The sequence below is a fragment of the Cynocephalus volans genome, chromosome 14, assembly GCF_027409185.1.
Source record: "Cynocephalus volans isolate mCynVol1 chromosome 14, mCynVol1.pri, whole genome shotgun sequence".
NCBI lineage: Eukaryota > Metazoa > Chordata > Mammalia > Dermoptera > Cynocephalidae > Cynocephalus > Cynocephalus volans.
The window spans coordinates 35,031,314-35,053,569 of NC_084473.1; the positions used below are offsets into that span (position 1 = coordinate 35,031,314).

The 22,256-nt window shown below is 35.4% G+C and overlaps 1 protein-coding gene across 3 annotated transcripts in view; it reads right to left on the minus strand.

Moving 5' to 3' along the window:
* HEATR5B (HEAT repeat containing 5B) overlaps window positions 1-22,250 on the minus strand; it is a 90,838-nt gene extending 68,588 nt beyond the window's left edge. For 2 of the 3 annotated variants that reach the window (XM_063077919.1, XM_063077917.1), the window contains exons 1-11: window positions 21,824-21,955; window positions 21,287-21,434; window positions 18,080-18,291; window positions 15,372-15,480; window positions 13,462-13,611; window positions 9,151-9,322; window positions 8,305-8,462; window positions 7,069-7,318; window positions 4,284-4,439; window positions 3,542-3,792; window positions 1,170-1,281 (exon numbers count right to left, since the gene is read on the minus strand). In XM_063077919.1, the coding sequence (XP_062933989.1) occupies window positions 1,170-1,281; window positions 3,542-3,792; window positions 4,284-4,439; window positions 7,069-7,318; window positions 8,305-8,462; window positions 9,151-9,322; window positions 13,462-13,611; window positions 15,372-15,480; window positions 18,080-18,291; window positions 21,287-21,412 (1,696 nt within the window). In that variant the 5' untranslated portion in view covers window positions 21,413-21,434; window positions 21,824-21,955. Of the gene's footprint in view, window positions 1-1,169; window positions 1,282-3,541; window positions 3,793-4,283; window positions 4,440-7,068; window positions 7,319-8,304; window positions 8,463-9,150; window positions 9,323-13,461; window positions 13,612-15,371; window positions 15,481-18,079; window positions 18,292-21,286; window positions 21,435-21,823; window positions 21,956-22,227 lie in introns of those variants that run through there. The other variant, XM_063077918.1, reaches the window with a different exon arrangement.
* Between the last annotated feature and the right edge of the window lie 6 nt (window positions 22,251-22,256).

The following is a 22,256-nucleotide window of genomic DNA, read 5'->3' on the forward strand; positions in this document are numbered from 1 at the left end:
TCATTTCATCCTATTTTTGTTTCTAAAATTAACATTATTTTCAAAATGTTTTTTATCCAGTGAGTAAAATATATACATAATAATAATAAAATTTGCTTTAAAAGTATCAATATTTTAAGCATTCAAACATAAAACAAATACACAAAAAGGCAATTTTAAAAAATTACCCAACTATATTCAGAATGTGGATTACATATTATCAACAATAAAATATATCTGGGACACATTCTGTGAGTTCTTTTCCATAAATATACGACAGTAGTTCAAAACGTTCATAGAAAGATTTGGATTATCTTTTAATTCTATTTTTCCACAAACTTTCTGAAGTACCCTCATATAGATACGTACACATATACACCCACTCCCACATGCATACATATATATATTTGCCTCCATTTTGGGTGTAATTTAGTTTCATGAATGAGCAGTATCTTCAGAACTAGGAACCTATAGTTATATGGCTAAGGAATTCATTTAAGATACCACTTAAAATACTTAACATAAACTTCTGGAAAAAGAGTTACCACTTTTTCTTTTCTTTAGAAAAGAAAACTAGGTCAAAATATTATTTCCAAAAGATACATGCTTAGAACAGTGAATGACTTAGTAACACAAACACACACACATACACACACACACACATACTTTTTATAGTAGCAGTTAAACATGTGAACTAAAAAATGGACATACCTTATCACAATGTTAACACTGTATGTATTTCTTCCCTATAGACAATGATAAACTTTGCCTGTATCTCAGACTTGTCATAGCACTTAGGAAAGTGAAGCCCAAAAGATCAGCACCAACAAACTACGTAAACATGACTATATCACTCTACTGAAATCACATTGCTGGTGTTCACTTAGGGAATGGAATTTTGCTCTCCATATTCTTATCTCTTTTGATTAACACTAAGCTAATTGAGTACACAATGACTATTTTGATAGTAAAAAAGAAACTTTACTAAAAACGTTCTCATTAAATACTCTTAAGCCAAAATTACCAAAAAAAGAAATCTACTACCAAAAGACGGGCAAAACATCTTTACCATTTTACAACCACATTCAAAGTCTAGAATATAAAGTTTAATACTTTTAAATTAAATTTGCCTTATAGTCTACTGACAGTTATAGAGAATAAAACAAAATCCTACTCAAGTATAATTATACCTAAAGTCATAAGTGCTCCAAGTAAAAGCCATCCAGCTTGGGTGCGCTGTAAAGACAGCCTGCTATTTTGGGCAGCAGTTCGTAAAAGATCTTCAGCAATACTAACTACCATCTGCAAGAGAAGTTTAGAATTGGATTTTAATTTAAACAAGTTAAAAAGTCAAATAAGAAAACAGACAACTAGTACACTTTATTGAAAAAGAAGTTATCCTTTTGTGTTACTGTTGCTGTTAACAGGTTTTCAAAGAGGCAAAGTCAAGACCTGCTCAGTCTTGATTACACTGACAACTCTGAGGAGACCCAGAACAGCATAGTAGTTACGAAGAGTAAGCTCTAAAGCCAGACTGCCTGGGTTCATATCCCAACTCTGCCACTTATGAGCTTTCTGACCCGGGACATCTTAACCTCCCCACCTTAGTTACCTCACTGGTAAAATATGAATAATAGGAGTGCCTACCTTACTCTTGGGAAGATTAAATAAGTTAATACAGCATGTGTGCTACCACTTTGTCATTTAATCATGGGCTGTTTACTTCCCATTTTTCTATGTTGTTTCTCTCTAAGCTCCATAAGATTAGCTTAATGGCAGATGCATAATAGGAGTTCAACCAATCTTTGTATATAGGGTAATAGTACCAATGATAATAACCTTTTTAAGTGTTACATGAGCTAACACTATTCTGAGTGTTTACTGTATTAATATCAAAAAGGAAAGCTATTATAGACTGAATAGTACTCAAGAGATTTCATAAGAGATGGAATTTGAATTGGGCCTCCACACAAATAGATTTAAGTTTGGTACAGGTGAATAAAAGTGGGGACAAGGTCCCACTAGGATCCTGAGACATGGAGCTGGGGGAAGCTAAACCCGGCCACAACTAGGCAAGCTGCCGCCACCACCCCGGGGCTCCACCGGGGTCCTGAGGTACGGAGCCAAGGGAAGCTGAACCCAGCCACAACCAGTTAAAGAACTTGCCAAAAACACCATCTCCATGCAGGTAGCCCACCATAGCCATCACAATTGCCATGGCTGCTGCAAAAGCAGCTAGTCTCTATAGCAGCAGTCACAGCCACCGTGCAGATGGCACAACAGACTCTCAACTGCATGGACACAAGGAGAGGCACCAGTGGAGACCAAAAAAAAAAAAGAGGTCCTCTCTCTCCACAAAGCACACTCCAGAGTAATAGAAGAAGCATCTGATTTACAATAACAGGCAAGGACTTGATCACACCTGTCTCAGTACTGGACAGATCACATAGGCAATAAACCAACAGAGGATCAGTTAATCTATCAGACGGAGAGAAATAATCTACGGTTATTAGAGGGGGAAGCAGATGGAGAAAGGGAAGGGGAAGGTTGGAGGGAGAGGGGGAAGGGGAGAAATTAGAAAAGGGGTATAAAGAATAAGTATGATTTGTAATAATGAATATGCTATTAAAAAATAAATTTTAAAAAAGCAGGCATACAAAATTCTAATGTAAGAGGTTTGCATGAGTAAAGGCATGAAGGCTGAAAAAGGCATGAGAAGAAAGCAAGGTGACTGGTCTGAGTAGAGCAGTGGTAAATTGGAATGAATGAGCAGAATAAAGGCAAATTATGAAGTAGCAGTTTACCAGACAGAGATTACATTTTATTCTCTGAGTACTGAGTAGTCCCTAAGGGCCTCTGACCAAATGTAAAATATGAAAGTGGTATGAGGAAAATGGAAGAAAAAGACTTAAAAAGAATAATCAATGAGGAAGCAATCATATGACAAAGGGAGCTGGAAGCCTAGATTCAAGTAGTAGCTATGGAACTCTTAAGAATGAATGGAACTGAGCCTAATCTGCCAGAAAACATAAAAACTTAAAAATCTAGCCATGATATGCCCATGTAAAATTGCAAATAATCCTTATACAAACACTTAAGACTCCTGAGAAGAAAATCATGATAGTACAGTAGAAAGAAAAGGGAAAAAATTTAACTGATTTATTAAAACCATTCGATTTTTCTTAAGTATTATCAAAATGATAAATATGGCAACAGCATATTCTCCTGGCATCTTTGAATACAGCAATGTGAATTTTTATTTCTAAAAGCTAAAAGAAAATCTCTGATTTTTAAATAATTACTCTAAGGGTTTTTTTTGCCTCCGAAATAAATTATAACATGATACTATAACCAGATAAAACCTATTATTTCTATATCAGAATTAAATATCAAATTTTAATTAGGGTCTATTAACCTGGTATTAGCAGGACACTATATTTTATATTACCATAGTAAACCTGTTGTCATTTGATCACCCAGTTTCAACATTAAATACAGCTGTGTTCCAATAAAGACTAAAGGTCATGTGATAGCATTCACAATTCCAGGATCTCTGTCATACCTTTCCTTTGGCATGAGGAATGCCCAAAGGACACTGATGAACTCCACCTAACAAAGCAGCCATTGCAAAACTGTATCCACTAACAGCTTCTGGTGAAGTCTTTAAGTTGTTGAGCCGTTCGGCACACCTGTCTAGAAATGGTGTCAACTGGAAAGGCAATGCCACAGCCACACAACGCAAACACCATGCAGCAGCAAGTCGAGCAGCCATACTTGGATGAAGAAGCACTGAAGTCACAATCTCCAAAAGTCCTAAAAAAGAAATACTCAGAAAGTTACTCTTTAATGATGTCAAACAATTTCTGAAACCAAAAGACTATGTATATTGCAATAATTAAAATCATAATCACATGACTTCACACACAGTTTCCCAATTTTGTCAAAAAACAGATATTACTCATAAACAGAAGAATACTTTAAAGGAACATTTTTCACAAAAAACACAGTACAATTACATCCAAAAACATGTAAGTGTTGATGTAAAATTAAATGAAAGTCTTCAACAAATTTTAGCCAATTATTAGAAACAAATATTTTTGATTTATGACTGGTTTTGAAATATCTCCAAACCTTTATTTTACCATTTAATTCAATATTCTCTCTCATAGCGAATCTTAAATAAAATCTAATGATCTAAACTGCTATGTATGATGATAAACAATTAATCAGGAGTTAAACATCAATCACACTTAGGACTTTGAAAAAGACTCAAAAAATATTCCAATAAGTACTGAATGTCATACCTATAGATGCTTCCTGAATCAGAGGGGAGGCAGTGGCATTGAGGCTCTGCACCAGGCTCCCGAGCTCCTGGAGGGCACAGACCATAACATGCTGGCTTGCTGCAATGTCTGCTGCACCAGATTTGTTTTCACCACTAGTATCATTCACTACTGTTTCTGGAAGCACAAAATCATGTCTTTGAATTGTGATGTATTTTTTTTAGTTTACACAATTTATGTTTTTAGTCATACCAGTTGATGCCTGAGTGTTAAAAACTCTATGCAGATACTTCTCAGTGGAAAACTTGCAAAAATAAATGTTGAATTAACTTTAAAACTATTTAATGACTATGACATTGCTAAAATATATACTGAGGTATGTATTTGACTGCTTCCAGGAGAACAACTTAATTTCAGTAAGCAACAGTAATCCATAGTACACAAAAGCACAAACTCTGGAGAAAGACTTGTGTTCAAATCCCAACTCCATGAATCATGTTAGCAATGTGATATTGGGCAAGATACTCAACTTTTCTGTCTCAAGTTCCTCATCTGTTAAAGGGCTTATGTGCCTATCTCAAAGGGTACTGTGATGGTTAAGAAGTCAATACATATAAAGAATTTAACACAATGCTGCCCTCAATACAAATTCAATAAATGTCAGTAATTATTATTGTTACTTGATTATTATTATTCCTATTTCAAGTGCTCCAATATATTGGAGGCATCATTGTCAAATCACTGACCAGAAAGGAGATCTATAAGGAAACTTTTGAACTTCTTACTGGAATGTTCCTCAAAGTTCCCATTAGCTTTGCTGCCCCTTCCCCACACCTTTTAAATACCAATAGAATTGAAATGTATTTGGGCCGGCCCCGTGGCTCACTCGGGAGAGTGGGGCACTGGTAGCGCCGAAGCTGCGGGTTTGGATCCTATATAGGGATGGCCGGTGTGCTCACTGGCTGAGTGTGGTGCAGACCACACTATGCCGAAGGTTGCGATCCCCTTACCGGTCAAAAAAAAAAAAGAATTGGGCCGGCCCCGTGGCGCACTCGGGAGAGTGCTGCGCTTGGGAGCGCAGCGATGCTCCCGCCGCGGGTTCGGATCCCATATAGGACTGGCCGGTGCACTCACTGGCTTAGTGCAGGTCATGAAAAAGACAAAAAAAAAAAAAAAAAAAAGAATTGAAATGTATTTAACATGAGACAACTAAACATCCTCTGGCTCATAAATTCCTGACATATATCACTTTATTGAATTCCGCTTTTAGGATTTTTTAAATCAAATAGCTAATCTATGACCTTGAGATTAATACCTTTTAAATGACAGTAAAACTTTCTTACTTCATGCATTCATGCATTCACTGTGAATTTATAGACTATAAAAATATATAATACAGAATATATAATAGATTAATAAATTACATACTGCAATTAAATACCGCTTTTTTAATTAGATATTTTTGGATTTGGAAATGCATGAACTCTATCTTTTGAATACTAACCTAAAAACTCTCTGAAGACAGGTGCTACCTGTATCTGGCTTGCTATTTTACTCTCACCATTTGGCACAGTGTTTCTGGCTCTCAAACATTTCTTCAATGATTCAATTTACAAATATTTTTCAAGTTCTGAACTTAGGAGAGATAACTATTTTTGCATATTTAAAGAACAATACCTCATTAATTTAAATACCCTTAACTCACGATTCATAATTTTCAGTTAGTCCTATGCATTTAAAAAATGGTTTGCTAAGTAAGCTATTATAAACAACAAAAACCACAGCTATTTACAAATTTATTTTTATTAATTTTATAAAATATTCAATATATATTCTCTAAAAATAGATTACTCATCACAACTATTCATTAAATCCTGATTTCTAAAGGTCTCTTATTGGGCAATATAATATGCCTGATTAAAGTTAATGTATATTTCTGGGCCAGCTCATGGCTCACTTGGGAAAGTGTGGTGCTGATAACACCAAGGCCACAGGTTCAGATCCCTATATAGGGATGGCTGGTTAGCTCACTTGGGAGAGCGTGGTGCTGACAACACCAAGGTAAGGGTTTAGATCCCCTTACCAGTCATCTTAAATTTAAATAAATAAATACATAAATAAATAAAGTTAATGCATATTTCTAATAGTGATAAGACTAACCAGTCTTGCAGAATATATATTTTGTCTTGCTTTAGTCTCCTAATTGGATTACAAACTCCATGAGGGCAGGAAGTTTATCACACTCATTATTTAAACCCTGAATTACTGCTCTGTAAATCTCAGATATTTAGTAACTATTTGTCGAACTAAAAAATTTATAAAATTGACACTTCTTAGAAAAGGATTTCTTGTAATTATGAATTACTAAGGTTTCACAGTATATCCTATAGGGGCTAATAACCATCTACATAATTGTTCCTCTTTAATTCTTCAAATTAAACCCATTGAGGAAGGTTAAAAAGGCAACAAAAATATGTTTATAAAACAACAGGCTCTTAGAAGAAAAAGCACACTACATTATTCCTTGAAGATAGCACCTAATGTGCTGCTGCAGACCAGGAGAGTTATAAAATCTAGAAATAAAACAGAAAACCTAATCTTACAAACATGCTACCCAATCTTTAAAAACTCTATTTCACTGTAATCATATGTTGTTTAAATATCAAAGAATTCACAATAAAAATGACTATGAAAACAGTCCAGAAAAATATAAACTAATCAGATACATTACTATTTATTAAGAATAATAACAAAGAACTAAATGACTAAGGTAATCAACAATACCCATTAAGATACCAATTCTTACCTACTGCTTTCATTTGTTTTCCAATAGCTTGGCATATTTCTTTGGCAGCTGCAATCTGGGCTTTTTCACCCAGCAAACTGCCAACCGTAGCTCTTAGGATAAAGGATACACATCGTCTCGAGTACACAGCGTCCACATGTGTTTGTGTTGCCCGAGGATGGGAAACCAGATCAAGTACGTGGGACAAGAATGTGGCAAAGCTACGCTCCAACCACTGGCCACCCAATGTTGTTACAAAAACAACATATGCCTATAAATAGATTAAGATATGACTTCAGATAAATGTATGTAAATGAACAGAAATTACAGAAAAAGCAACTACAGAAATAACTGATGACAGCATGTAAAATAAATTATATTTGAGATTAAAATAGAGAAAATTTAAATTTGAGATCTTTTTAGTACTTCTAGCATAGGCATTACCGGTGAAGTATCTTTGACCAAAAACAGTTCTTAACATAATAGCTTTATGAAGAACATAAAGAGAGTGGTAAGGGAAGAAAAGAAAGCTTAATTCACTTCTGATCAAGAAGGTTACAGGAATAAGAAAATCTTAACATCCTAAATTAATACTGACTTGGAGCTACAAAACATTTGCTTATAACTTTCTCTGTAGATAAAAACGGGTTACTTCTAGTTTTCACTTGTTTCAGGGGACAAGGTACAGCTGTGGTGATCTTGACTGAGATCATAATTTTGACTACGATCACCATTTCACTTTATTAGGTATTAATTAGTAGATCATTAACCATAACTTCTTATTTTGTGTTAATTATGATTTTGAAATTATAATTCCAAGTCAGAGTTGATCTCATAATTACACTGGTGATTAGTTATTGATAATATATTCAATCAAAGCAATAACCAACATTTTTATCTATAGGATCACTGGAGAATGTTAAAATCTAAATGCCTCAAGCTACCTGCATACAGTTTCAATTAAAATTGAATTATTTTATACCTGATTTTCTGCCAAGTAAAATTTGGAAATTTTTTTTAGATATTTATATAAATATAGTGGAGAAAGGCTAATTTATACATCATTAAGGATCTACCTTTCCAAATAAGCATATAATTTGGTATTTGAATATAATTAATTCATTTGGTGAAAGAAATGTTTTGAAAGAAAGCAAGCAATATTTAAAATCTCTGTGTGTGCTGTTACCTAGTAACACTCTTTCATGAAATTCCCCGAATGACATGAACAGAATTTGTTTATACATATATATTACAAACCTGTGTAACTCCAACTCTCACTTCACGATTAACAGACCCTCCAACTTTTAACATTTCTCCACCACTCTTTAAGAAACCTGACCCTCCACGTAAAAATCCTGTGGCCATGAGTTCTAAGACTTCATCCAGTGTTGCTCGCTTCACATTTTGACGCATCACTTTCAGGAAGAAAAGTAAAAGTATAAGCAAATATATTTCTGAAGTACATTTTTTGCTATTAGTTAAATTATATTTCTAATATTCTAGCTTTAAAATCCAAGTAATTATTTTTAAAGATATTTTACTGCAATGGAGCTAGAATCATTTGGTTTTCTTATAAGAAATTTTCTTAAAATTTACAATGTAATTGTAAACCTAAATTAAATTTTGAAGCAAAAAATGCTAACAAAAATGGAAGAAGCTAGACTATAAAAGCAATTCAATAAATCTATGCCATATAGTTGCCTCTGATTCTGCTTACAATAATGGTCAGGAATAACCAAAAATCATACTGTGGCGTAAGTGGGGGTCTACCCATCAGAGATTAAAAATAAGAAATTAGCATATAACGTGCCAGATTCGAATGCCTTAAGCTTACATAAAACCATTTCATAAATTTTACTAGCTTATATGTCCAGCATCATTGCTTGATATTATCTTTTACATTACCATCACAAAAAATATCTTAAATATATCAAGAAAAATGCCATCTGTGTTCTTGCATTTTCTGAAAAAGTAGACAAAGATACCTAACAATTTAAATCCTTTAAGGTAACCTGCCTATATGTAATAACTAACTTAGATGGAAGCATTCCATAAAGCTTCAAACATCTGCTATAGTCTAAATTGGGGGTTGGCAAACAATACCTGTTGCCTGTTTTGGCATCAGTGCTGTAGCCATAACTGTTCCTAAGAGTTTGGACACTGCCACTCGTACCCCATAATTTGAGTTTTCCAAAGCCTTAAAGCAGAGAGTGGCTATATTTTCCAGTTCAGCAGTCCACATGAATACGGCTTCATTCTGTAGTTCTAGTAGACACTAGAATTAAAAAAAACAAAAAGGAAATTACATCCTAGAACTTCTGCTTCCAGAGAAAGAGTAATAAGAACCAGATTCATTCTGTCTCCTGAAATAACTAAAAAACTGAACAAAATATATGAAACAACAGTTTTCAAGACACTGGACATCAAGCAATGAAGGATAGTTATCTTTAAGAGATGAGAAACAAACAAGGTGAACCCAATAATTGTCTCAGCTTACTGCCCTGAGAGAGTTTCCAGTACTTAGGGAGAAACATGTAACATTAAAACCCTACATTAGAAAAGAAGAATCTCAAATCAGTAACCCCAGCCTCCACCTTAAGAAACCATATGGAGAGAAAATTCAACAGAAAGTAAGGAGAAAAAGGAAATAATAAAGACCAGAAAGGAAATCAGCAGCAACCTAGATAAACTCATAGAAAATTATGTTAGGTGAAATAAGGCAGGCACAGAAAGAGAAATGCTGCATGTGCTCACTTATAAGTGGAAGCAGAAAAAAAAATTAAAAAAAAATTTTTTTTTTAAAAAAAGAGGGAAAGAGGGCCGGCCCGTGGTGCACTCGGGAGAGTGCAGCGCTTGGGAGTGCAGCGGCGCTCCCGCTGCGGGTTCAGATCCTATATAGGAATGGCCGGCGCGCTCACTGGCTGAGCGCGGTGCGGGCGACACCAAGCCAAGGGTTGCGATCCCCTTACCGGTCACAAAAAGACAAAAAAAAAAAAGGGAAAGACAGATACATCAATCACAATAATTCGTTGGACTTTCAAGGGGAGAGTGAGCGGCTGGGGTCACTGGAGGTGGGAAGGGGAGGGGATTAGCAAGAAATTGGCAAAGGGCCACAAAAAATTATTACATTGTATAATGATAAACATATGAAGTAAAAAAAAAAAAAAAAAGGAAATCAATGAAATAGAAAACTGAAAAATAATAATAAAAGCAAATTCTGCTTCTTTGAGAAGTCTAATAAATTTGATAAATCTCTAGCTGGACTGATCAGGAAAACAAAGCAAAAAGACACAAACTACCAAAATTAGAAATGAGAGACACCAAATCACTACAGATTCAACATACTTTAAAATGATAAAGAGAATATATGAACAACTTACGCTAATAAATTTGAGAACTGAGATGAAACAGACAACATGCTCAAGAAGAAACAGATAATCCGAATAGCCCAGTACCTATTTTAAAAATTAGTTTGTAATTCAAAATCTTCCTCCCCAAAAAGCTCTAGCCCTAGACAACTGCACTAGTGAATTCAACCAAATGTTTAAGAAAGAAATAATACCAGTCCTATACAACCTGAATCAAAACCCCAGCATGCTATTTTTGTAGACATTGATAAGCTAATTCTAAAGTTCATATGAAAATACAAAGGACTTAGAATAGACAAAACAATTCTGAAAAAGAACAAAGTTGGAGGGCTAACACTACCTGATTTCCTGACTTAGTATAAAGGTACAGTAATTAAGAAAAATGTTGTTTAAAAAAAAAGAAAGAAAGAAAAGGGTTGTTGACATCAAGATAGACAAACAGATCAAGGAAACAGAATCCAGAGTCCAAAAATAGACCTATACATATATGGACAATCAATTTTCAACAAAGGTATAAAGGCAATTTAGTGAAGAAAAGACAGGCTTTTCAACATAATGCTGAAACAAGTGGATAAGTGGATATACATATTAAAAAAAAAACAAAACTGTTAACTAAAATGGATCATATATCCAAGTATAAAACTATAAAACTTCTAGAAAGAAACATGGGAGTAACTCTGAGTTAGAAAAATTTTCTTAGATACAACACCAAAAGCACAATCCACATAAAAAAAAATTGATAAATTGGACTTTGACAAAATTAAAAACTTCTTTTCTTAAAAAGGCACTATTTAGATTATGAAAAGATCGGCCAAAGATGAGAGAAAATATTTGCAAATCATATATTCAACAAAGGAATATATAAAGAATCTATAAAGCACTCTCAAAAGTCAATAATGAAAAAACAAACAACCCAATAAAAACAATAAGCAAAAGATGTGAATAAACCCTTCCTCAATGAAGATATGGATAGTAGATAAGCACCTGAAAATATGCCATTAGTCATCAGGGAAATGCAATTTAAAGCCACAATGATCCTTATACTGGTCAGCCACCAAAAAAAAGAAAAGAATGCTCACTTCAGCAGCACAGATACTAAAGCCACAATGACATACTGTATGTATTTATTAGAATGGCTAAAATTAAAAAGACTCTCAGTAACAAATGCTGGTGTAGATGGAAGAAGTGCAATTCTCATACATTGCCAGTGGAAATTAAAATGTTGTAAGTACTTTGGAAAACAGTATGGCAGTTTTGTAAAATGTTAAACATAAATCTACCATAATACTCAGCCATTCTACCTCTAGGTATTTACTCAAGTGAAATAAAAGCATATTCCCATAAAACTTCTAGAAGAAAACATAGGGGAAACACTTCAGGACATAGGACTGGGCAAAGATTTTATGAGTAATACTTCTGAAGCACAGGGAAGAAATGCAAAAATTAACAAATGGGATTATGTCAAACTAAAAACCTTCTGCACAACAAAGAAAACAATCAACAGAGTGCAAAGATAATCTGAAGAATGGTAGAAAATATCTGCAAACCATGCATTCAACAAGAGATTAATATCCAGAATACGCAAAGAACTCAAACAACTCAATAGTAAAAAAACAAATAATCTATTAAAAAATGGGCAAAGGAACTGAAAAGGCATTTTTCAAAAGAAAACATACAAATGGCAAACAGGTATATGGAAAAAATGTTCAACATCACTAATCATCAGAGAAATGCAAATCAAAACCACAATGAGATATCATCTGACTCCAGTTAGAATGGGACACAGGACTGGGCAAAGATTTTATGAATAATACTTATCAAAGAGACAAAATAACATATGCTGGTGAGGATGCAAAGAAAGGGGAACTTGTACACTGTTGGTGGGAATGTAAATTAGTACAGCCATTATAGAAAATAGTATGGACATTTCCCAAACAACAACAGATAGAACTAACATATGATCCAGCAATCCTACTACTGGGTATATATCTAAATGAATGGAAACCAACAAGTTGAAGGGATAACTGCACTCCCATGTTTATTATGGCTCTATTCACAATAGTCAAGAGTTGGAACCAACCTAAATGTCCTTCAATGGATGATTGGATAAAGTTCACACAATGGAACTACTTAGTCATAAAAAACAGTGAAATTCTACCATTTGAAGCAACATGGATGAGCTTGGAGAAAATTATGTTAAGTGAAATAAGCCAGGCACAGAAAGACAAATACCACATGTTCTCTCTCACATGTGGAAGCTAAAAAAGTTCATCTCGTAGAAGTTAAGAGTAGAATAGTGGTTACTACAGAGTAGTAAGGGGAGGGGAGAGGTGGTAATGAGGAAAGGATGGTCAGTAGATAAAAAATTGTAGAGAGAAGGGAAGAATAAAATCTAGTGTTCTATAGCAATGTAAGGAGGCTGCAGTCAACAACAAAGTACTGTGTATCTTTAAACAGCTAGTCAAGATGATGTTGAATGTTCCCAACACAAAGTGACAAATGTTTGAGGTGATGGATATACTAAGCATCCTAATAAGATCATTGCACACAGTATGAATGTACCCAAATGTCATATTGTACTCCATAAATACATACAATTATTAGGGGTCAATTAAGAAATTAAATTAAAAAAAAAAAAAGAAAGCACATGCCCATGCAAAAACTTGTCCACAGATATTCACAAACCTTTTCTTGTAATAGTCAAAACTGGAAACAACTCAAATGTTTATAATAGCTGAAAGAACAAATGAATGTGGTATATCCATATAATAAAATACTGTGCAGCAATAAAAAGGGATGAACTATTGACACATGTAACAACATAGATAAATCTCAAAATAATTATGCTGAGTGAAGGAAGCCAAAACACATACAAACAAAAGTACATACCACATAATTCCATTTACATATAATGCTAGAAAATGAAACTAATTCATGGGAATAAAAAATATGCTGTCATAATTTAAAACTTTAAAAGAAAAAAATTATTGACTATTTAAGAGCAAGCAGGATAAGGAGCAGCATAACAAATTGGTTGAGTACTAACCTTTGCGACTGCACATCGAACAGCCATCGACCTGTCAGTCAAGAGAGACCTGGCATTCTTATAAATATCACGATGAGAGGAAGCTGCCGCACCACCAAGTCCATTTAGAACTTTCTGTAGACTCATTAAGATTTCACTTCGCCCTTGAGACTAGACAAGTACATAAAGCAAGACTTTAAAACTATATTGTAAAATAAATTCCATATTTAAAGAAGAACGTATCAAAACACAAAAGTTCCCAAGAACCCAATGGTCTTACCTACAAATTATAAACAATAAGTAACAAAAAATAAAATAAAATTAAGTATTTAAGAAAGGACCTGAAAGGTAAGAATAATTATTAACTTTCATTAAATAATCTTTCTGAGATTAGGTTACAATGTTTCCATGACATGTTGAAGTACAATACAATGACAACATAAAGACAGATTCAAAAGCTTCAATATCATATCTCAGGTGTCCAAACTTTCAGAATGTAAAAAATTAAGTAAAAAGTAGTTAAGAAATAACTTAAACCATCCAAAAGGGAAAAAAAAACCATGTAACACATTTTTTTTTTTTAATTTTATTTTGTTGATATACATTGTGGTTGATTATTGTTGCCCCTTACCAAAACCTCCCTCCCTCCTCCCTCTCCTCCTTCCCCCCCAACAATGTCCTTTCTGTTTGCTTGTCGTATCAACTTCAAGTAATTGTGGTTGTTATATCTTCTTCCCCCCCATGTAACACATTTACAAAACTTGTTGCAGAGATACAGCAAACTCTCATCTTGTGACTAACTCTAACTCCTGTTTCTATACTCTCATCGTGCTTACTCTTATTTCTAATAGTACACTTATCTTGGTAAGTATAATAATACTTATCCTCTTATATAGATATAGATAGATAGAGCTCTTCCATTAAATTATAAGCTTTTGAGGTCAGGGTCCACGTCTTATTTATCTTCGTATGCCTATTGCCTGACAAATAATACATCCTCAATTCTTATTTAATGAATGAATAAACAAATAGTTCCCAGAAGAGGCATCACCCAAGAACTCTTTAGCTTTCCTAGACAAGAGGAAAACTCTTTCCTGTAAGAGTCTTGGGCTTTGACTGTTTATAGTTATCCCTAAGTTGAAAAGGAATTCATAAAGATAATGCCAAACTGACATGACAGAAAAGAACTATTTTTACTTGTTATTAGCTGTCATGGGTTTAATTGTGTCCCCCAAAAGATATGTTCAAATCCTAAGCCCTATCACCTGTGAATGTGACTTTATTTGGAAATAGGGCCTTTGCAGATGAAATTGAATAAAGATGAGGTCATACTGGACTAGGATGGTCCCTAATCCAATGACTGGTATCTGGAGAAGAATCTGGATGCAGAACACAGGGGCAGAGGGAGAAGGCCATGTGACAAAGGAGGCAGAAGAGTGGAGAAATGCGCCTACAAGCCAAGAAAGGCCAAGGATTTCCAGCAACCACTAAAAGATAGAAAGGAAAAGAATTCTTCCCTAGAGCCTTCAGAGAATACGTGGCCCTGCCAGCACTTCATTTCAGACTTCCAGCCTCCAGGACTGTGAGACAATACATTTCTGTTGTTTTAACACACCATGTGGTAATTTTTTATGGCAGTCATAGGAAATTAATACATTAGCTATGGCACAAAAATAAAATGTCAATTCAAAAATATACATAGGGCTGAATAAAAAATAATAGGTGAAACTTCTTTGTCAGGGAAAGGCATTCTTACTCTTCCCCCAAAATATGAGGTAATGTACATTAAAAGAAGCAGCAGGTAATAATTTGAAATTACCTCTTTGGTAAGCAATTTGAGTACCACAGTGACAGAAAAAACAAACCTATTTTTAACTGACATCTAACTTGTCACAAGCAAAACATTCAAATAGTATTTGTTGTAAACTTACCTCTGCACTTTTCAGAGATTTCAAAAGATTATTTACTGTTTCTGGAAATGCACTGCCCAGCATTCTCCCCATTTTTTCATAAAATGCTCCAACACAAGCCACTGCAGCCCTGTAAGAAGTGGTATTTTCACTGGTCATTGTTCAGGATGATACAACTTCATTATATGTTTCTCATTTTCAGAAATCACTTTGTATGACACTTTTGGCTATAATTCTTAATTAATTTTCAATTTTCAAAAACACCTTATTCTTTATAATTACAACAAATATCATAGTTACTAAAATTGTATTCATTAGGAATACAAAAGAATAAATACATATGTACATAATAAATCGTATCCATCCTTTTATGAAGGTTTTCCTTTTATGAAGACTTTCCAAGTTATATTAATCCACAATGATCCCTCTCTCCTCTCATTATACGTAACGCTTAATGTCAATAACTCATTTCGACAAAATTATATTGTTTACTGTGCTTTGATTTCACCATTTTATATGTCTCCATCTCATCCTGCCAATGGAAATGTGAACTCCAGAAACAAAGAATATATCTTGTGCATTTGTAATGATTACAGTGCCTGCCTCTTAATTTACAAATAATAGTACACTATTATTTGTAAACCTGTAAAATTTAATCTAAATTGCTTTAATGGAACACTAGACTATGTAGAAGAAAAAAAGTAACAGCAACACATCTCTTCAGGAGTAAGAAAACAATCCCACCATTACTAATGTTGATAGTAAATAAGTGAACAGCTGTGAGTTTAGCTTAGAGGCAGGAGTAGGATACGATGGTTAAGAGCATGAGCTTTGGATTCTGGCAGACCTGTGCCTAAATCCTAGAACATGCCGCCTAATAGCTATGTGACCTGAACAAGTTACTCTACAGCTGACAGAATTTAAATTTAGCTCACAATCATACACCTAATAAATAGTAGAAACAAGGAATCAATCTTTACCTCTTTGACTCCAAATCTCATGCCTTTCTTCCATACCATACGGATTGATAATAAAGTTAAAAACGACTGAGGTCACATGCCAGAATATATTAGGGAATTCCTAAACAAAACCCATGAATCTGCTAGAAATACACATGAATAATATATAACATGTAATAAATTCTACTTAACCAGAACTACAAACATTGTGCATTTGCTTAGTGGAGAACTAAGTCATCAAAGTATTAACATAGTTTCAAACTCCAAAATAAACTAGAAGGCACTAGCACTCTCTAATCTCTAAAACTTTTGAGATCTACATCTATCCCAAATACCACAAAGTCTAATCACAATATATCTAGGCAGTTGAAAAAAGACCTAAAAATCAGTGTCCGGGTTCAGTATATTTCTCTGTTTCTGTTACACTGGCCCCCTGAATGTTGGTGTTCTAGAGTTGTATCCTTGGCCATCTTCTCTTCTCAAGCAATATACTCTTCGTAGGTAACTCTATTCATAGGATTTTGCCTACTCAAAACTACATTCCCAACTCAGATCGCTGAAATCCAGACCAGGATTTCCAACAGCCTACTATATATACACTATCACTTGGATATTCCCACTTGTACTCAAAATCAACATGCTCAAAATCGAACTCATTATCTTCTCCTCACAGCTTGTTCCTCCCTCCTCTAGTGTACATCTTTTGAAAAGCACTATACAAGGTATAAGTACGCACTTTTGTTTCCAATTTGAAATTTCCTTTACCTAGAAAGTAGGCTAGCAAACTACAGCCAGAGGCCAAATCTGGCCCACCATCCAGGTTGCCACATATTTTTGTAAACAAAATTTAACTGGAACACAGACATATTTGTTCATTTATGTACTTTCTAGGGCAGAGGTGAGTAGTTGCTACAGAGATGTATAGTCTCCAAAACAAAAATATTTACTATCTGATCCTTTCCAGAGTTTGCTGACCCCCAGTCTATCATATTCATCTTTTCTCCTCCCATCTTAACCCCTTACCTGACTAATTTCTTTGTATCCTATGATGGTTGATCATCTTTGGCTGTTGTTTCTTTGAGAAGCCTTCCTTGACACTGTTCTCCCCCACACCATACTAAGTTCATTTACACAGCACTCTTCACTGTCCTATAACTGTTAATTTTCTTATTTGACTCATTCATAGGATGCATACCTATAGCTGTTACCCTCAATACTTGCTTTGAAAACATCTGCCCTTGACGCAAACCACAGGTATGGGCTAGGAGCTGGGTTAAGCCCTTAATCTAGGGGTCAGCACACTTGCAGGCAAAATGATTTCAGTCATAGCCACTGAACTCTGCCATTACAGTGTGAAAGCAGCTACTTCCTAAATGAACATACATATCTGTATTCCAATAAAACTTCAAAACAGGCAGCAGACTGGATTTGGCCCTGAGCTATAGTTTGCAAATTTTTGCCTCAATTCCACAATCTAGAAACTCTTTACTTTTCTATTTCAACAAGAATATTATTTCCATCCAAATTTACCAAAAGACCCCTGTGCAAATTTCTGACACCATACCAGTTCTCTCTAGTGTACTGAAAGTCTTAGTGGCAATACGCATGTAGAAGTAGAGTCCCTTCCCCAGATCTACTTAAAGCTTTTATTGCCAGCAACAGGCCTCAAGTTCCATCCACCTGGCAGTCTTTATGGGCAATAGTCCCTTACTAAATTACCCTGGAACAACAAATAAAACTTCAAGGGTCCCTGTCAAAGTAAGTACTTACAATTTTGTTGGTAAGTAGGCTGCAGTGTCATCTTTATTTCTGATGATGTCATTACATTTATCAAGTGTTTGAAAAACCGTAAAAGTATCCCCGATACTATAAAGTGCTGCAAGATTTTTAGCTAACAATTTTCGCGTAGGTGGTCCAGGTGAACTACTTATTAATCCAGTTAATTGTTCAACAAGTTTTTTCTGTTTTTCTTTTACATCAGTCTGTTATAAAAAAAATAAATAAAGAACATCATTGTTTTTTTCTTACACATATTTTTGTTACCTTTTAATCAGAATTAAAAATACTTAACACTAAGGCACTCCAATAACTCAAATCTATATTACATTAAACACAGAACCATGAATGAAAATTTTCAAGATAAGGAAAAGTTCAGTAAGAAATGAACCATTCTTCCCTAGATTAAATATTCTCCATCATTCGGCTCTAATACCAAAAAGTTAGCTTCCAAAAAAAGTGACTACTTTGATCCAAAAAGTTTCCAGGCAGACTTACTAAGAAATAAACTAATAGTCAAAGGATATGAAATACTGGGTGTATGGACAATTGATATCTTAAAAATCCAGACAGGTTTCCCCTATAAAAGCAAAGTCAGTGGTTATAAAGCTACAGGTCAGTGAAGAAAACCAAAAGAAACTGTGAAGAGCCCCAAGCAACAGAAAAAAAAAAAATATCCAGATCTACCCATAATGAATTCAATACCTAGAATCTGTTCATTCACTCAAGAAATACTTTTTGTGTGCTTATTGTATGTCATGCACTACTTGGGCAACAGGGTGCAACAGTGAACAAAACAAAGTCCCTGCCTTCATGAAGTTTACATTCTGGTGGAGAGGGAAAAGAGTTTACCAATAAATGAATGAAGAGTATAAATGCTTACTGTTTTATATAGATTAGTTAGAAAAGGCTTCTCTGAAAAGAAGTGAAGAGGTGAGTTATGCATATACCTGGGGGAGGAACATTCCAGGCAGAGGGAACAAGAAGTGCAAAGGCCTTGAAGCTGAAGCATGCTTGAGACAGCAAGGCCAGTTTGGCTAGAGCATAATACAAGAAAGTAGTAGGAGATGGAAGTCAGAAAGGTAGAAGGGACCAGATCATGTAGTATCTTATACACCACTGTAAGAACTCTGTATTACATTCCGAGTAAGAGGTTGAAGCAGAGGAGGGTCGTAATCTAAATGTTTTAACAGGTTCGCTCTGACTGCTGAGCTGAGAATAGTCTATAAGGTAAACGGATGGAAGCATCATGAGCAATTAGGAAGCAGCTGCAATAAGCCACATAAGAAATGATGGTAGTAACAACGGACATGATGACAAGTAAACGAATTCTGGATATATTTGTGACTAAAACCACAGGATTTGCTGATGAATATGATGAGAACTTTGAGAAAAAGAAAGAAGTCAAGAATGACTCTAAGGTTTTTGGCTTGAGCATCTAGAAGGATGAAACGGTCATTTCCTGAGATGGAGGACACTGGGGAAAGAGCAGGATTAGGAAGGGAAATCAAGAATTTGGCTTGGATATGTTAACTCTGAGATGCCATTTAGATGAGAAAGAGGTGGAGTAAGCAGTTGGATATCTGGGAGTCATAATTATATACATGGTAGTAAAAACCATAAGATTAGATTATATCACTGAAGGAATAAGTATAGGTAGAAAAATAAATAAATAAAAATGTCCATGACTGAGGGAAGAGCCAACGAAAGTGAATCAGAAGGAGTAACTAGTGAAGAAGAAGAGGAACTAAAAGCAAATGGTGTCTTGGGAAGCCACAAACAGGATGAACATAACACAAAGTATGCAAAGTAATAATAACAATCTATTTAATTTGGGTGAAAGGAATACAGATATTCATATTATTATGCTTCCTAACTTAGATATATTTTATATACTCTTGTATTTATCAATTTCACAACAAAATAAAAAATGTTTTAAGAGGATCAGCTATGTGAAAAGATGGGGATGGATCAAATAAGAAAGAAGTGATGGCTGGCGGGAGGCAACAAATGCCTAGTTAGAGGGGATTTAAGAGCAAATAGAAACTTCTACTTAAAGATTACAAGCGATTCCATGTATTAACTGCTTCTCTAGAAACTCCGTTAAAACCATACTAGAGGACAACCAAAAAAATGCACAAATCTAGAAGGGCCAAGAAAATAGGAAAAGAACCAAAACAAACTTTGGAAGCCAAGTATTCCCAATAGGAAAAGCTGAGGAGAGACCCAACTTACAACACAGAATCCCCTAAGAGCTCAAGTTTGTTTGAAGCTGTAGTTGCTTCTGGTGGTGGGAGTAAAGTTGAACCTAGAAATGGAAGAAATAGTTGAGAGTCTGCTTAAAAATCTGTAAGACTCCTATATCTCTCTCCTACATTCTAGAAGAAAGCTGGAGGCTTATTTTCTGGAAAAAATAAAATATTGCATCTCTGAACTAGAGGAGCCAAGGCACAGCTGTGGACTGGGAAAACTGCACTGAAAACAAGGGGTTAAGTGAAAGTTCACATAGTAAATGTTGAAGCCCCAGTTTTCTCCCCCAAGTCTTAGAACCTAGACAGCTAGCAATATACCTTTCTGATACTAGAGTAGAAAAAGTCTCTTCTGGGAAACAACCAGCCTAAAGAAACCTGAGATACTAAGGTCAGGAACCCGGCTAGCCTACAGTGAAGTCCAGTTAACAAAATTCACCCTATCCATAAAACTTTTTACTACTCTCTCTTAAATTTGAACAGACAACCAAAAATCATCAGACATTTGAAGTAAGTATCTGATTTTAAAGACAGAAAATAAAACATACGGACAATAAGAAGCAACTTAAATCAAAGAGACTATACAAGAAGAAAACAGAAAAAATAAAATAAAAACCTATTAACGCCTCAGAGAAATAAGTGAAGATACTCGGATTGTTAGCCCTGTCAGACCACTTCCAGTTAGTGATGATGAATTTAAAGTGATACCAATCACGTGATCATGTTTTTCTCCAATCACATTGAGCTGCCCTTGAAGTAGGCAGTGAACTGCATTTAAATGAGGTTTGGGTTTTGCCACAGAATAGGAAAAGGATAGACTAGAAATTCTCATTAGTGTGATATTCCAAATTCCATAAGTGACCCACAGCCTTCCCAAAACATGTGTGTTTTCTCACAAATCATGAATAAACTCTTTATGTTAATCCAATTGGGGAAAAAAGCAATACCATACCTTGTTGGCAGCAACTAATACTTTATCAAGAAATCGCAACCATTCAAAGATAAAAACTGGTCTCTTTGCTTCGGTGATTTGAGCCAAAGCTTCTTCATTTAGCAATAAACTGTGGGCTAACTCCATTGCTGAAGTTTTAAGTTCACACCTTAAAGTAACAGATTAAAAAATACTCGTAAGGATTTTTAAATGTTAAAAGTATAGCTTTACTTCTCATTTCGTTTGCGGAAAAACATAACGAGGCGAAATCCTGAGAACCTATTTTTAAAGGACAAAGGTATAAACGACAACAAATAAAACTGTGCTTAGTGAGAAAGAATTAATAACGGAGTGAAAGTAATATTAAAATAAATATGCACCAGAAGGCATTATTCCAGAAGAAATATCCCTAGCAAGACGTATGTCATTACCCCATTCTATAAATGAGAAAACTGAAGCAGCAGGATCAAAACACCACGGCCGGGCCTGACCACCCACCCTCCTTTTTCTCCCGCCCACCGAGAGGTGTATACCACCTTTACCCATCCCCCTCTGCACCTGGCCCCGGAGGACGTCAAAACATCCCAGCACAAAGATCTCAAACTGCATGTCTCCAAGACTCTTCCGAATGGGGATGAGATGGAGGCGGCCAGGTCCCCGTGACCGAAGCGTCAATGACAACGCCGAGCGGTCGGGAATGCAGACGGCAGAGGCCTCGCGTACTCAGGGTGTGGGTTCACCCGGCTACTCCGAGGACCGCAGCGCCGGGCCCGGGGTAAATGCTAGACGCCGCCACAGGCCTCCACAGGGTTCCTCGGACTGTCAACCCCACGAGGCGGCGGCTCGGAAAAGGGGAAATGTTCATTAGGAAATCAAATTTCCCCCTCACCCCTCTGCGGGGGGACACGAGGGTGTGTGCGTGGAAACGTGCATGCTTTGGCTGCGAATGGGGACGGCCTCACCTCCTAGTCTGGCTGAGGGCCGATCAGCT